The 17,955-nt window shown below is 37.3% G+C and overlaps 1 protein-coding gene across 14 annotated transcripts in view; it reads right to left on the reverse strand.

The window, feature by feature from the left end:
• LOC139937838 (uncharacterized) overlaps positions 1-17,955 on the reverse strand; it is a 93,873-nt gene that overhangs the window by 42,033 nt on the left and 33,885 nt on the right. For all 14 annotated transcript variants that reach the window (XM_071933167.1, XM_071933173.1, XM_071933164.1 and 11 more), the window contains exons 2-6: positions 12,764-13,045; positions 1,746-1,845; positions 1,369-1,562; positions 711-849; positions 89-243 (exon numbers count right to left, since the gene is read on the reverse strand). In XM_071933167.1, the coding sequence (XP_071789268.1) occupies positions 89-243; positions 711-849; positions 1,369-1,562; positions 1,746-1,845; positions 12,764-13,045 (870 nt within the window). The remainder of the gene's footprint in view (positions 1-88; positions 244-710; positions 850-1,368; positions 1,563-1,745; positions 1,846-12,763; positions 13,046-17,955) is intronic.

Below are 17,955 nucleotides of genomic sequence, written 5' to 3' on the forward strand. Positions count from 1 at the left end.
ACTTTTTCAAAGGTTTTGTTACTATCACCATTTTTCTTAGTGTCACAACAAATGACAGATTCCTGGATCCACAATGATCACTACTTACCTAATGCGGTCACTTTGACAATGTGAGTTATCTCAGCATCACTATCACTTTGTGATGTTGCAATCACACGGTACAATCCAGTATCAATCTCACCAACTTGCTTAATTCTAAGACTACCTTGACCAACTAAGGAGTAATGCTCATCAGTTCCAACGCTGTGGAGGCAAGAGAAGATGTAGATATTGTTAAGAATATAGGGAGGAACAAGATGTGAGCTAGGATGGACTCTAGGGCCATGCCTAATTTAGCGGCTACAGCTACTGTAGGGCTCTGGCTAGATTTCTGCATGCGTTGAGGTATAGGCATCCTTAGCAACACCCTTAGCAATAGCTGTAGCCGTAGCTGTAGACGCCAATTTTTTTTTGTTTTTAATTTTTGGAATTTAAATTTCAAGAAATGCCTTTGAATGCCTTTGGACAAGGTTAAAGAGTGCAGAGGAGTGCAGCTGACAGTCTTGGAAATGATGGTTTGCAAACAGAATGTGTGATTTCATTTAGAAACAGCTAAGGTAAAGAAAGGACTGTTCATAACCACTAACAAAGTAAGAACAAGGTTTAGAGTAACATCGAGGTAGCAACCAAGGGCAGAGCGAGGGAGGGGGGGGGGGACACAGACAACTCACATGAATATTTCTTCATCATCCTTGAACCAAGTGAATGTTGCCGGTGAATCAGTCGCTACTTCAATAACGATGGTCTCCCCAACTGGTGCTTGTATCTCCTGATTAGGAATCTTTATAAACTGAAAATCAGGATTTGCACCTGGAGAAACAAGAATACACATTTTAACATAATGAATCAATTTATTTTATAAAGGACAAAATACACTCTCTCCAAAGATAAGAGCTTTCAGAAGGTAAGATTTCAGCTTTAGTTTCAACTTGAATCTTAAAATAGTTGATATGAATGTGAAAAACATTCCCCTGATCCTCACAAGAATACCACATTGTGTTGTAAGCAAAAAAAGATACAACCTTGCTGCTTTCTAAACATAAACAACCTTTAACAATCAGGGTAATACAGGAGACATTGGATCAGAGAATAATCAAGCTTGAGATTTGAGCCCAAGACCCACAACACTCCAGGCAGATAATTTACTAACTGATGAGGCAAAGTGGTATACTCTCTCAGGTTGTCTAACGGAATGCAATTTTTTCTTGGGTCATACAGCAGGAGACGAATCACAACTTAAATTGTGTCATGATCAGTGCAAAAAAGTGCCTTCCCTGGGTGACCTTTAGAGGGCGCCATATTGTGAATTGTCCATTTAAATGATCTTACCTGGATTGATCGTTAGGAGAGCATTGTTGCTAGATATTCGTGTTGAGAAGAGACGATTGGTTCCTTGACAACGATAAGTCCCACTATCCGATGAACGAACCTCTCGTATCTCAAGACCCCCACTAGGGAAGAGAGTATAGCGAGCTGAAACTCTCTCCTCAGTCAAGTCCAACACCAGCCCGTTCTTCAACCAACTAATGAGGAAGATAAACCGATATTCAAATGTTAAATTCCACTAAACCTGAAAGAAATTAGGTTTAGAATGCCCCAAGATGTGAGAACCGTACAAGTGTCTTGCATGCTGATTAGAGTGCCTCCAACATCTTCTAATCATTTACTTGTAACTTCAAGTTGTATTGAGATGCCTGGGTTCTTACCTTATTTGTGGTGGAGGTACGGAATCAAAGTCACATGTAAAAAAGATGGTATCTCCGTTATAAGCCAAGATGTCATCTGGTCCTTCTAGAAGCTCTAATCCTGAATAAAGAGAAAATATAAAATACACAGAGTTGGAAATAAATAAATTAATTCCAATGTATCTATCCAATCTCTTTCTAGCCTTATCTTTTTACTCTTAGGTGATCGAGGAGAAGGACTGGCATGACCAGGATTCAACCCATACTCTGATGACTCAGTCACCTGAACCCAAGTTATGTGTGCTGGACCACTCAGCTGAGTAATCACGCAAACCAAAACTAGATTTTGTGAAACTCTTCCTCTGCTGTATCGCTGGAGTCAAAACCTTCTCTTAACAAGTATCTTAATGGTTTTACAGCAAAACCTTCTCTTAACAAGTATCTCAATGGTTTTACAGCAAAACCTTCTCTTAACAAGTATCTTAATGGTTTTACAGCAAAACCTTCTCTTAACAAGTATCTTAATGGTTTTACAGCAAAACCTTCTCTTTACAAGTATTTTAATGGTTTTACAGTACAAGGCATCTTTGAAGATTCCTTGGTCATTGGTCAATACCAGACAGATATAAAGCAAAAAGAATAATACTGATGATGATAAAAGATGTAGCAAGAGCAGGAGTGATATGATCTCTTGAAGATAAACTTCAAAAAGTACAAACACAGTCAGACATAAAACTGAGGGGTTAACGTGACATTTTCATGCATGGTGTACCATCCAAGACGGAATATAATGATTCAGTAAATCACACCCTGGATAAGTTACAAATTTTTCGGGATGAGTTACTTTTGATCGATGATGGGACGACGTCAATTGCCCAATTAACTTTCAAAATGAAAATACCATCGCTATGGTTACATTCATCTGTGAGGAACAAGCAAACACATATCACCAACGTTCTCTTTAGAGCTTTGACTTGAATAAATCAAAACTAGAGATTGGTTATTAATGACTCTAGAGGTAGAGAAAGTACAATTTAGAAGTCAGTGTGTTTAATGATGTGTATCTGTATCATGGAGGGATGGATCGTACATTTAAGAAGTCATTGAGCGTGTCTACTCGTTGAAAGTGAAGACTTTAACATCAGGGAATCCGGTTAAATCAACAGATAATGTCTTTGCTTCACATGCGTACAAAACCAATGGAAGCATTGCAAAAAAAAGGACTAAGTCTTTGGTTTATTGGGTTCGGAAAACTTTGGGTGTACACTTTTTAGATTGCAGTGATTGGATAAATGGATAAATGTTGTTACTATAGTAAGATACGTAACTTTGCACAAAAAGAGGAATTGGCCATGGCACACTGTTTGTCACTTAAGATACCTCAGTTGGTAGAGTACCAGCTTGCTAATCCGGAGGTAGTTGGTACTCAGTTGGTAGAGTACCAGCTTGCTAATCTGGAGGTAGTTGGTACTCAGTTGGTAGAGTACCAGCTTGCTAATCCGGAGGTAGTTGGTTCAAATAATTGCATCTATCGTTAAAAAGTTGTTGAGGCACTACTTTGTATTTTCACGGCTTTTGAAAATTATGCAATTCATGGTTTCTGATCATCTACTAAGCAAACTTTAAGAGCTAAGCGATTTAAACTTCCCAGCAGCTTAATGTAAGAAAGGGCCCAGGTGCAAGCCAGGTGTACACATCACCCAGGTACTCCACAATGTAACAATCATGTGCAATCAATACATTTATGTATTACAGTGTTTGCAAAACTAACATTCCATAGCTGCTTACAGTAATTTGCCTCCATACAATGTGAGATTATCTCCACCCCTATGGCACCCTCTACAGTAGGAGTGTCAACATCCTACTGCTACATATGAAGGGATTAGTTGGCTGTTAGCTCCAGGCTACACCCAGTTAAATTTCATTCAGTTGTCAGGAATTATCACATTTACTTTGATCTGGCTCTAGTACTGATCAGATGTGATGATGGATTCATGAAGTGGTTGTCAATAGGTGAGAATAAAACCTTGACTAAGAACCAAATGTCAAGCCCTGGAAACTTTGATGTTAATTGGGGGTCAATCCAGGTACAAAGCATTTTAAATGGTTCATTTAAAGTTAATTCTGAGGGGTTTTTGTTTTTGGAAAAGGCATTTGTATGTCTCAACTGAATCTGAACGAACTCAATTATCACTGGTTTTCCTCAGGGTTAAAGTTCATAGAGCTGCTTTATGTGACACAGTATGTTGACAGGCAACCTTATTCTTGTAAGAAAAAACTAGTTTGGTGCTTATTACTTTTTTGGTTTAAAGCAGGTCTATTGATTGGGTCCTAATTGAAATTAAGTGACAACTTTCATGCATGAAATACTTGAAGAATTATTCAAACCATACCCACCCATGTACAAACAATATGTGTACATTGTCTTTAAACATGGTGAACATATAATGTAGGCCTAGAGATAATGTATGTTCTTTATAGTTCTCTGGACCTTTTGTAGAAGTGAAAGAAATTTTCTCAGGTTTTTGTTGATGTGAATACATTAAAATCTGAAAGTGAATAATTCTGAAAGTATATACATGTAGCAACACAACTCTCAGCTATAACAAGAGGGTGCCACGTAAATGCAATCAAATTAGCCTTTCAAATATATGTAGCTTATCCACCAGGTCTATTTGGCCCTTGGACGTTTTAGTTGAGTACAAGGGCTTTTCAGGTCATTTAATAACAACCTTTAATACTGATTTTTCCGAGGGCAACGCAGATTATTAAAGTAACAAGAATATATTGCCTGAATACCCCGTTGAAAAAATAGTTCTGCAGATTAAACTCTAGTCAAAATCTGTCACCATATCTTGTACGCTCTTTTCAGCGAGTCATATCTGTATAAAAAAAAAACTTAAGCAGGCCCCAACTGTGAAAAAAAGGCAAACTTTTCCTAAATATGGCCCAAAAGGAAATAATTTATAATATGTATGAGTTGACCTGTTGAGGAATACAATGTTTGACAGCCTTGAATACAGCTGGATTCAATTCAACACCTGTGTGTAAGGTGTAGGGGCCTTTATAGGACAGAAAGTCCAAGCCTAGTCAAGAGATGGTACATTACGGTGTATATCCTTCATTTTGCACAACATAAACACATTCCTTTTACCACAGAAACATAATCTCAAAATAAGAAGAAATGACAAAACAAATAAATCAATTGATACATTTTTTTAACACGCAATAAGTGAAAAAAAAAATTGGCTTTATCCAAGATGCAAATATTAAATCTGTTGGAATAAATACTAAACACACATTTATGATATGTATATTTTCTGGAATGACCTTTAGATTATATTCTTCAAGATGATACCCTTCCTTTAAGGATGCAGAAACAACAACACGTAGTCCCATCATCATCATAATGATTTTCCTTCCTCTAAAGAAACGATGAATTTTGCTCTCGGCAAGGAGAGCTGCCTATTAGAAGATGAATCTATACTTCCTAGGCTTAATACAGCTAGGCTGAAATATTGCATTGATTTGCCCCGAAACAACAAGTCACTAATCAGTAAGCAGCTGGCTAAACTAAACTAAAAATAGACAGAAGTCTTCATTTAAAAATACATAAATTAGAGTAAGGTTGTGTTAAAAAATTAGCCTTTTTTTGTAAAGTATATTTGTCACAGGAGTAAGTTCCCATGAGAAGAAATTTGATTCTTGGAAAATCATTGGCAGAAAGAAATTCAGGTTAAAATTAATTTTTCACTAAAAACTATTTAGGGTAGATTTTCCACTTTGAATGGATTGCTTGGGGGGAGGAGTCCTGTATGTGGGGAATTCTTATGACCCCTTTAAATTCAGCGTGGTACTTAGTGCATTCTTATTCAGGCTACAGCCCATTGGATAGGGCCGACCTTCCTAATTGTTATCAAACACAGAAAACTTCCTCTTTTGCTACGGTGTGCCTCGCCCCTTTTTGACATCCTTTCAAATCATCCTGACTACCCCATCAAGAATGCTATTACAGTAAGATGATTGGTGTTTGTATAAATACTAAGCACATACACCTACACATTATAATGTAGCAACTCATTCCCTAAAATAACATTCATCAAATATTGACCAAACTAAAAATTGTCTCTAACCATCAGGTCCAGTTATTGTAAACACACTTTATTATCTTGCTCTTGAACCCCACACAAACAACATGGGTACCAGTATGATGGTTACCATGTTCACCTTCAAGATAGACTGGTTACTAGTCTCAATGACCTCTTGTGCCCTTGGCACCAATTGAGAGATCGTTTTTAATGACATAGATCACTCCTACTTTACATACACACACATTGGTTGTTTTTACATCCATGTGGAGACATCTTTTGGTCTTTCCTTTGTCCATGTATTTAACATTTCCCAAAGAGTACAAAAACTTAATTGTGGAGCTCCCCATTCCCCCGTGGAAACCTTTTGTCTTTCTTTTTTTATTTGTCCTCGGTTGTCCTCGGTCTTCATGAGGTAGCGAATGTTTTAACACTGTTCCCAATTTTCACAGATATTAGTTTCTCACAGAGCTCCAAGCCACAATGATGCCAGCAAGACTATTTCATATAATCTACCCACAAGAAATTTCAGCACTTGTCAAAACAGCAAGCGTTTTTTGAATGAATAGTGGCGTAGACAACCGACCAGACTGAAAACAACAAAAGAATTCCATCTGTGAACGTGGACGACAAATTCAATAACATCAGTTTGTTATTCTTCAAGGTAAATGTATTTGTACGAAGTCACCACTTTGTTAGGCGAGTACAAAGGAGGGGCAAACACACTGCATTACAGCGCAGTGCTATGACTAACACTAAGAATAGTGTTTTTCTTTCAAATCGTTGAATTTCTATGATAATAAAAAACATAAAGTGAAGAGGGAAATTGTGGCTCTTTCATAGCCCATGGTCAGGTCATTGGACCAGTCCAATTCAACACTTGCTAACTGTGAAATATCACGCAAATCCTAAAAGTGTTTTTGGCCCCCAAAACTTTCTCACCGATATGGTAAGCTATATTGGAACTGAACACAGGCTTGTACATGTACATCTATACAGGTATAACAACACCACATGTATGATATTCTCATTGGTAAATATACATTGATGGACCCAAAGAGCTGTTCAAATAAAAAGGTTACCCGCTGAAACCTTTACATAAAAATCTCTGAATAAACTGAGCCACCCCTTGTTAGCTTGAGCACCGAGTCTCCATAGGTACCAGCAGGGGGGTAGGTAAAGGGTGTGGAGGGGTCACTCGGGGGCATATTCACAAGTCTAGAGTTTTTTGTTGAAGCCGACATCATAACAAAAATCCAGCAGGTCAAAATACAGATAAATCTCATGAACTCCAAAGCGAGTAACAACCAAGTAAAGATATCTACTTTATTTTTGTCTATTCATTATGTTTACATAAATGGAGTCATGGTGTCCTTTTGGAACATGTATGTCACCAATAGGGAAGGTGACACTCACACATTCAACAATAAAGCTAGGATTTTGCAGGTGTTTCTCCTACATGTTCACTAAGAGGAATGTACATCTACATGAATGATCATAAAAGCAACAACACTCCCTTTTCTTGTTTGGGGGTACTCTATGTACGGACAAAGAACATGTGAACAGTGTGTGAATATTCCTCATAAAGCTCTACAGTGTACAGGTACCGTAGTTTCCAGTCATGCCAATAAAGGTCATCTTTATGAGCAACTTGGGTTATATTTCTGCTATTCACAAACCAGTCATCCTGTGTGTTGGATGTGGTATTTACATGCATTAGAACAATTTAGTATGAGTGCCTATAAAGATTGCCAACTTCATACTGTGGAAATCGCACAGTAAGCACAGAACAGGCTGTTAAGCAAGTCATTGATATTAGGCCCAAGAGCCAATAACACAGAGCCTAAAAGCTCGCAACTGTGCCGAGTTTTACAGAAACGTTTTTGCCATTATTTGGAAGTTAACGGTTGAGGCATTAGTGACGGTATTCCACCCTATCACTAAACTACAACTGAGATAACTGACATGTTGTTTATCGGCCACAGCACTTGTTCACTCACTAGCTCGCTGCTAAATGCCAGCTAAATCTAGGGTAGTCAATGTCACATGACAGGCATAATACAGAGACCAAGAATAAAGCACTCATGTATTGCATGCTTATCCCAGCTCTCCTCAATTCCTGCTACCTCTAGTACACAAGGTCATCCCATAAATCCTATTTCTAGCTTCTAAATTTGTCGCTTCTTTCCACTTCACAGACTTAACAGAAAATAGAACTGGTTAAAGTAAAGACAAAAGCGTACACTCAAACAGGAGGAAGGTACGTGTTGGATCATACAAGTTCTCAATAGACATATTCATAGGGTAGCTGAATACTGTAAGTTGTCACAAGTGAACTCAGCTGAGTTCCAACACGCTCTGTGCATGATTTATGAGGTTCCATTTACACAATTAGAAATTACTGCCATCTTCTACACGACCCGCAAACATGAGAGTTGTCAGGGTAAAATCCAAAGGGAGGGAGTGGAGAGAACAGAATGGCGTCACTTCCAGAACGATCTTTGAACATTGATCTGTATGAATAAATCAAACAACATGAGTAGCGTGTAACATGAATTATTTGGACTTTCCTGTACGTAGACACGTACATAATATTCCACAAGCCAACCCACTGATGCTTTGTCTTCTAGAAATCTTGACGTTTTTAGTTTGAAATGACTGTCCATGAACATCCCCCTTTACCGACCTATAATCGATCTTAACTCAGCTGACAGGGATTTGATGAGAACTGAATGTAGGACAAGGCTGCTAGAAAGAAAAACACCTCACAATCAAACAAGACACTCAGCATTTATTTATTTTGGCTTGCGTTTGGGTGCATGTACAAAACTAGTCAATGCCCTTATCCGCTGAAGGTAGAAATATAATTTTTGACAAATTTCTCCTGCATGGCGATGTTGTAAAACACCTGATACCTCATGGAGGTAACAAATGCAGTTACTTTTGCATTGTATGCCCTAGGTTAGTGCCTAGGTGCCCCTTGGAATGTTCTGTAAAAATGTCCATCATAGAGATGTACATTACTAAAGAAAAACTGCCTTGTTGCCCTCACAGGAACAAAATATCAGGCCTGCTGCACTTTAAGATTTTACCATTCTGATGATTCACATGTTTAATCAAACTCGGCTTTTTTCAATAAGGCAAATTTGATTTGAACAAAAATCTTGTGGAAAATGTCTGCCTTGCTTCAACCATCCAGGAAGAAAACACTTTTCTTCCTCCATGTCTCAACCATGGTGGTTGAGATTTGCCTTGTCAAATCTAATACAACTCAGTAAATGCATTCTGATGATGAGGTTGATATCTAGGATGAAGAACACGTTATTTCCAGCCAACAATAAACAAGCACGTACACCTATCATCAACGTCAGAGCAACCTACACAACAACAACATGTCCACCAAGGCAACAGATTTACGAAGGAGGATGAATAATGCATCACCAAGGAAACTAAAGAGACGAGAAGGATGGAGAAGGGGAGAAATTCCGATGCAGCTGGATTGATGGTTCAGAGTCGACTATTAGACCATGGTTCAGTGGTAAATTAGCTGTCGGTGGTTTAAGCTGTTCAAGATGAGGCACGTTTAGGCAGAGAGGTGCGGAACGGGTGATGAGAAAATGAACAACGCCTCTATGGATACACCTGCTCATTTTTTAACAGGAATTTACAGGAGGTCGTTTTTTAATCATGTGATGACTGGAAAATCTCACAGCGAAATCCACTTTATTTGTGCATGTTTGAGTAGCTATAAACAGATTGAAAGAATGATGGAAGAATTGCTCAAAAACAGTTTTTATTACACTAAATAATTTTCTAAATGCAAACCTTTTCTGCGATAAACTAATTTAACAGGAATAAGGATTTTAAGATGGGATTACCTGTAATATGTGAACCCTGATGCTGCAGGATTAATATTGGGACTAGAAGTAGGCTTTCAAAGTAGCAGACAGATAAACTCTTCATGAAAGTTGTAGCTGAAGAAAACAGCTCAACCAGAAGCTTCCCTTTTAGACCAAAGTAATTGCCATTTTATCTAATGCTGCTACCATTTACCGCAACAAAATAAGTTTCTCCCCCCACCCCCTGATATTTACGTGATACTGGAGTGAGCGAACAGAAGATAAATCTATCTGGCAAAGTCATATATAAAAGGCTTGCAATGCGCTTTGGACATTGGAAGGTTCTATTCTACAGTTATTCCATTCCATTCTTGCAATAGACAGGAACAGTTGCGTCAATATTTACCGGAATCGTTGAGGGAAAACTTCCGCAAGACGATCAAACACTGAAAGAGTTGAATCAGGTCAGAACGAATAAAACCTAACAATGGGTGAAGGGGACGGGCCGATTACCAACAGGTTCCGCATTGCCTCACCCATGAGAGGTCAATATTTCCCTATAAATAGGTCATTCTAAAGTTTCTATGTTTGGACTTGGTCAACAGCTACTGCCTGAAAAACTGCAACAAGATTCAAACCCTTAGCATGTCACGCCCATAATAAAAGCGGGTATGTCGGCAGTGGAAGACTCTTCAAACCAACAGTGGGTGACTGGGCGTATCGGGTGGCATTTCAGTGCAGACAGGATGTCTGGCAGAATGTCTGGCAGGTAGCGTTAGGATGGAAAGACCTTCCCTACTAATCACAATCTTAAAGTCATTTCATTTCATTGTTTAAATATTTAGTCAGCCCCATCCCCTTTAAAAATTGGCGTCCAGACATTCATGGAGGGATTTGTACTATGGTGATGGGAAAAAAACTTGCAAAACAAATAGCTGCTGAATTTCATATTTTGAAGACTATTAAAATGGAACTGCAAAAGTGCAAAAAGTGCAAATATGCTTGATTGCAGGTAGAGGTATTCTGTACTTCTATTGCTAGTCATCTCAGCTCATTCTGTCAGACTGAGTAATGTGTTTCATTTAATATGAATTTGGCACTGTTATGACTGTCCATATGGAAGGAAATCAAAGACTTTCCAATCATTTGGAGGATGTAATAAAGGCAGACCATGGAGGTAGAAGTTACCACATTGACAATCAACTCCTTTAACATACTTCAATGATTCGCTGGTGATGATTACCCAATGGTTTTAAGCAATGTTTTTAAGCGATAGTTTGAAGTCATGGTTTAAGCGCTGGCTGGTTTTATGTAGTGGTTTCCGGGCTCTGGCGTCAACCTATGATGTACTTGTGGTCAAGTAAACAACGCCTTAATTTTTTAAGTGCTTGATTTAATATGCATTAATGGTATTAAATCAGGGTTTCATGCTTTTCAATTATTTAACTCCCATCTTTCTGCTGAGAGCTTTTTTAATCCTATCAAAAGAGTCTGCTTGGAGCATGAGAAAATGAGATTCAATTCAATTTGTTGAGCTTTGAGATTTAATCTTCAAAGAATAGAAGTTACTTTTGAAGATTAGAGAAAGATCAGAACCAAGATTCATCTCAAGATGTGTACATATAGTTATCGTTACTGCTATAAGTAAAGTGTGATGTCACAATACAAATCACCATGGTGATACTGACAACTCATCTTAAAGATGAATCTTAGAGTGAAATCAAGTCATGATTCAGGTACTCCTTTCCAGCATTGGGTGTTGGACTCGTAAGACTATTTCTAAAAAGCTATAGCATTTCAGGTAAAAAAATAACAAGGTAATTTTTATCCCATATCCATTTTTATAAGTCAAGTGTAAATACACGTATGTGAACATCTTATCAATGACATTCACACTCATTAAACGAGGACATACCATAGAGTGGATGGACAGGGGCTTTCTAATAACGGTTGGATGAAAGTGAATTTATCTGACACTCTCTATACAAACCACCCATACCTTTAAAATAAGAAAAACATGACATACTCATCCAATAAGTACATATTCCCAAGACTAACTTTAATAATTTGTTTTTCTCAGCAAATCTTTTTTTTTTTCAAATCAAAGTCTCCCCATTCTTCCAAGTTTGACATGTCCCTGTCAAAATGAATGCATGTTTGTTTTCCCCCAACCCGAGAAAATTGACATGATTCCAAATTAAATATATAAAAGACCGGGTGTCAAATAACATTTCTAGCTTTAACAACATCTCCCCATGCATTTGGACGTCGTTTCAAAGCAGCAAAGAGAAGGCAGTAGAAATGTCATATATATTAAAATGTTTGGCGGTTTTAGTTGTCAGGCCCCCAGAGTATCCACTACGATCAAGTTACAGCGAGTGAAGTTTCAAGTCCGTGCAATTACTATCCAAGGGGCACAGTATACAATATACAAGACTGAATCTGATCAGTTTGTAAGGGAAGGGGGGGGGGGGGTGAGATTGTAGCATCAGTCAGTCACAATACTTTGATGCCGTTGGGTAACGTAGTTTCTAGTCATCTTGCTAACTGACTTTATAAAGGTATTAATGCTCAACCTCACCTCAACGAACCCTAAGAAAAAACACCTTTTGTTTATAAAAATGTATCATTTTCCATATTGTGTTTTGCTTCAACAGATTGTGTTAAGGTTTTGAATGACAGTGAGTAAATTAATACTTACCTCTGATGTAGCACAAATAAACAAAATGATATGAATAACAAATATTGGGTGATTATTTTTGCACTTAGAGAAGTTTGTACACATTCCATTTTTGCCACTGTTCATTACAAAGTTGCGGATTTGACTTGTAAACAAGCCCATTACAGGGTTTAAAAAGGACCAAAAAGCTTGGTGTGATCGAAATTATAATAAGTTGATAGTTTGGGACTTGCTCAATTTAAAATCTTTCTGCTCTTGAAGTTTGATGATGTATATTTCTTGAGGTTGTAGGACTTGAGCTTTAACTAGAGCTGAACTCCACTTTAAGGGAGTTGGAGTGGGAAGACAAACACAGCTAAGAGGTGTACATGTACGTACTTCCTTCCTCCATGATCTCAGTAAACTACATGTACCTATAAAGTCAATACTTACTAGCTATACTAAGAGTTCCCACTTTGCTAAAATAATTATCATCGGCACTACACCTGTAGGAACCCTCATCCAACACAGAGACTGACGCTATTCTCAAAGCCCCATTAGGCATAATAGTCCTGTCCTGATTATCCTGTACTGGACTAGTACCCTGTGTCCATCCGATGACTGGTGCTGTATCTGATGATAGTACGGTGCAGTTGAGTGTTACAGGACTTCCCTGGACTGCGATGACGTCATTTGGTTCCAAAAGGAAACCCACAGAATTGAAATCAGGAATATCTGAGGATAGCAACAAAAAAGATACAAAGATTTATTATGATGAAAAAAGGCTATATTTTAAAACCTCTCTATTTAGCTTGTTTTGTGAACAATGCAGTCATTCTTGTTTTAATTCTACCTGATTTGAATAAAAAGAAAAAACAAACAGCACAATTTTGATAGTAAATTAACATCAAACACACAGTTCACACTTTTTGGCATGTTACGCATGGGTAGAACCTTACAATTCTCTTTGAAAATCATGACTGGCCAGAGGGAATAAATTCTGTGTGAAAAATTGTCTTGAGATGCATTTTATCTTAGCGCCCATCTTCCGCTTTAGAGTAGGAACGACCATGATTTATAAACAAGCCGCTTCCCCATTTAGGAAAAAATACAGCAATAACTTCCACGCGATTAACTGTTCACTCCCAACAGCGGAGCTACAGCAGATCTCTCAAATCATCTTGAAGAGTGTGTGGATAGTTTGATGAGCAAAGTCTTGAAAATGACAAATATACAGCGGAGGCTGTGAGAGACGGATATACAAGCAGTACCATTAGTCGGCATATCTACAAAGACCAGAATGGAATTGGGTTATAGTGTGGAATGCACGATGGCAGAGATATGTTTGATATCGGTGCATTAAGAATCCCACTGTGGAAAACATCAACCAGAAGAAAATTGCATTTGATTATGTCAGGCTCTGAGGAAATATTGTTAAGACCAAATCATTATTTATTATTTCATTTAGAGATGGGGAGCAATTTATACTGCTCATTAGAGACCCGACTTTAAAACAACCAAGGAACATATTTTCAGTATTTACTTTAGGAACGCACACCACAGACATCCATAGGAATATTTGTACTCATTTAGTTATTTTGTCTCTTTCAATAAGGAGGGCAGTGAAGCATAACAAAGACATAATCAACTCCAAATGCTTCCTCTTGATGAAGGAAACTGCCAATGTGGGGGATGGGCGTTACAAAATATATAACTAGGCAGGTTTGACAGATCAAAACTATTCAAACTATTCAGTTCTAAAAAAAATAATATCAATAAATAGATTGCAATAAAGTTCGTTTGAAGCACAGAACACACTTTGCACAGTTTTCACTTCCATTTCTGATTCATCATTCTATGAAATGAAGTTAGTTGTAAAATCTATCAACCATGACAACAATCATCCGCTCAGGAAAAGTGTGAATGGAAAATGAACGCCCAACTCTCTGAATATTGATTCTTATAAAGTATGCAAGCCCAGTTCTCAGCGTAATCTTAGATCTCTATCAAATATGCATTATCGGCTAGATTGTATGAATAATTCTCATAAACCTCATGCAAAGAAAAATAGGAATTTGCAACTTGAAACAAAAATCAAGATTGTCCACTATCCAAATAAGAAGGAATGGTATACCATAGAGAAAGGCGAACAGATACCTACTACTTAAAGTGTACACTGTACTGGTCAGGATTAAGGATGAGATTAAGATTGTTATCTGGTTTTAATGGAGGATTACACACGACTACATCCTCCAAGAGATAACAAAGATGATGAGGATTCTACTACAAGAAGTTCAAGGAAAACACTAGACATGTTTGAAGGATGAAGGGATTTATTTGCTCTCTCCAACTTAAAGAGTTCCATGATGACAGGTTGCTTTTTCAACTTCAATTCTAAACTTCATCTTATTTGTTAGTTTAACTAATTAACTTTAGTATTTTAGTTCATCTACCCATCATGGAGGAAATCCTTTATGATCTACCACTGATATCCGACATACTGATTTTGTACAAACAATGCTGGCAGAGTTTTGTCCTGCTCCTTCTTTATAAAACCAGATCATTGTCCATGTGTCCTGTGTTGATCGATATACCCCCCTCTAGGATTTGTGGAATGGTCCAACTTGGGATATCATGGGATATGAGCTGACTAGTTTATTTACCAGTAAGCAGCTTCATGAGTTTGGCCCTGCTAAACAGCAAAGATGTATTCCTTTTAATCCTATTTTATAAATATTGAAGTTTTAAAAGTGAGACAAAACTTCAGCAGGAGCAGATACATATCATGTGTAAGTGTCTGTGTTAACAAAAAACCAGGACAGCAAGGTTAAACCCTTTAATCAAAGTTATGAAAGATTGAAACAGAAGGCTCTGTGTGAACTAATCACCACCAATCATAAAGTGCATGAGAAATTCATTTCTAAATGCATATTCCTAACACGACCTTGGCTAAATGGCTCACGATACTTGCATCTGCTCCATTAAATTAATGAGCATTGAATTATTCAATTATCAATCACGATTCATGAATATTAATGAACTATGATACAAGCTACTTAGTCTTTTCATTATAAATAAACGCAGAATTATGTAGCTAGAAGTGTCCTTCTGATATGGAAGAGTGCATTACAACAAGAGGAATGCACTTTTGAGTAGTGGTTTGGTTAGAAGCTAATTAAACCTGGCGTAAGTCTGGACTATTGCAGTAAATCATTCATCGTTATTGTCATTTGTCAGCTGCTAATCCAGAGATTATGACAAAAGCAGCAGACCAGAGACAAAGTAGTTGGACATCATGGTTTTAATGGTTTGAGTAGAGTGTAATGTTTAGTAATAACCCAATAACAAGGTTTAATAACTGAAAGTACACATGACATCCAACGAATGCCTCTTCTTTTTTTAAGTTTTTTTTTATATTTTTTGTTTTTTTAAATACCATTACTACTTGGGGAATAGAGATTAATGATAAAACTGAACTTCCATAGTACAGGGGTGAGAGTCATTGCTGAACTGTTTGACTCCAACAAGCTCATTATTTTAGGAGGTAAGTTGAAATGCATTTCTACCCTTTAGCCCCCGGAGGCCAGCCAAGGAGCTTTTGGAACAATGTCTAGAGAAATACCTACACGTAAAAGAGCAGGATTTCTCCATACTAGTACAGCTACCGTTAAGTATGTCTACCAAGGCAGACATACTTATATTAGTCTGAATTCAGATAAAAGTATCTAATTTCTCAACTCTGATAATTGACAATCAAATTGTTTATAAAACAGGGTTTTGAAATAAACAAGTTATGATGAATACGTCCCAGTGTACTTTTAATCCATATAAGTACAGAGTTTAATGTTCTAATTAAGTTAGTTTGCCTTTAAGGATGTGGACCTATCAGCTTGATACAGACCAATCAAGAACTACAAGACAATCCAATAAACACTGAAGAACTACAAGACAATCCAATAAACGCTGAATAAACCATGTTTATCAAATTAGGCCAAATAAAAAAAAATACCAGTTGATCAGTCGGATTTTTCAAAAAAGAGGAGGATAACGGCCTTTGTATTTATTATTTATTATTATTTATTCAAGATGGCCGCTTAGTATTTCAAATCAAACAGGCCACCAATTCTTCAGTTTGAACCCACCGCAAACTTATTTTATACCTATTTGTTGCATGAGGACCACAGGGTCGGATTTACACTAAAAAGATTTGCTGGTGCATTCACTAATATTGTTTTATAAAACAGACGGTTACAAAAATCGAAAAATAATAAATGGTAAAAAAAAGGATGCGGCCCCAAAAAAGGATGCGGGCGGGAACGATCAACTGGTAATTTTTTTTATTCGGCCTTACATGTAACTGTATAGGGATTCAAATTGTGTCATATACCCTTGCTTATGGGTACGGCTAGATAAATGAATTATAGCTAGATCAATGGGCTACAGCTAGAGTGATGAGCTAAGGCTAGTTCAATGGGATATGGCTAGTTCAATGGGATATGGCTAGATCAATGGGCTATGGCTAGATTGATGGCTTTGGCTAAATCAATGCTTCTTGGCTTTCATATATTGTTGAGATATATAACCACAGAATAAAGTTAATCAAGTCGACCACTTCATTAGTTTAAACACAGTCTTTAGACCCTGTTTGAACTTTGAACCCAGTATGTACATGTACTCTTGTTTATGCTCTAGCCGTTGTAAAAAAATTCACAAACTGACTAACTATTCCAGATAAATGTGGTAGTGATATTTATGTCTAGTTACTGGGCGTTCTCCACAAAAAGAGCCCATGAAATGAAGGCATTCACCCCAGCAGACACTGTGCACTTGACCATTGGCCCGGCCAGTTTGGGCCAATATATTTATGTTCAATTCATAATGGAATAAAAGCATTAACCCCAGTTGCTAGTTAGTCGAGACACAATGCACTTGACCATTGGGCTGCTTTGGGCCCATATATTTATGTTTCATTCGCAAGTTGCTTAGCAACTTCATCAGCATCCATGTTACAGTACTTCAAGTCTCAATAGCACCAGCTGTTGGAACAAATACTTGATCCAAATTTGTATAATTATTGTTCGCTTAAGTCTGCTAAAAAATAACTGATAACAAACTTCAGGAATACTACTAGATGCTCCTATGAAGTTCCAATAACTTTGGCAAATATCAAAATTTCCATTGAGAAGATGTGAATTTTCAGTGTTAGTGAATTTCTCATGATTCAAGTGATGTAAATCATTCTAGTGATGTAAACCAAACAATTAAAAACATGCATGTGATTGGTTGAACATATATTTTTTAATGCTTCTAAAGAATTCCACAGATTCCAAAATACTATATTCTAAATAACTAGTTTAAATTTGTTCAATATTTCACACACAATGCCATGGATAATTATAAGCAATGACTTTAAAAACTTCTGAGTCTTGTGCAGTACCTTGTACAGCAGATAATGCCAACTTAACAATACACGAACATGTTCTTACAACTTCTTAGAATACTGTAAACTTGTAATTGAACAAAAAGCCTATACCCTCAAACCATACCAGAATTAAGATTTTCCAAGATTGTAATTTTGAAAGTATGCACGTACAACAACAGCGCCTGTAAAATGGAGGCCCTTGTACTTCATATTGTCTTGTTAG

The sequence above is a fragment of the Asterias amurensis genome, chromosome 5, assembly GCF_032118995.1.
Source record: "Asterias amurensis chromosome 5, ASM3211899v1".
NCBI lineage: Eukaryota > Metazoa > Echinodermata > Asteroidea > Forcipulatida > Asteriidae > Asterias > Asterias amurensis.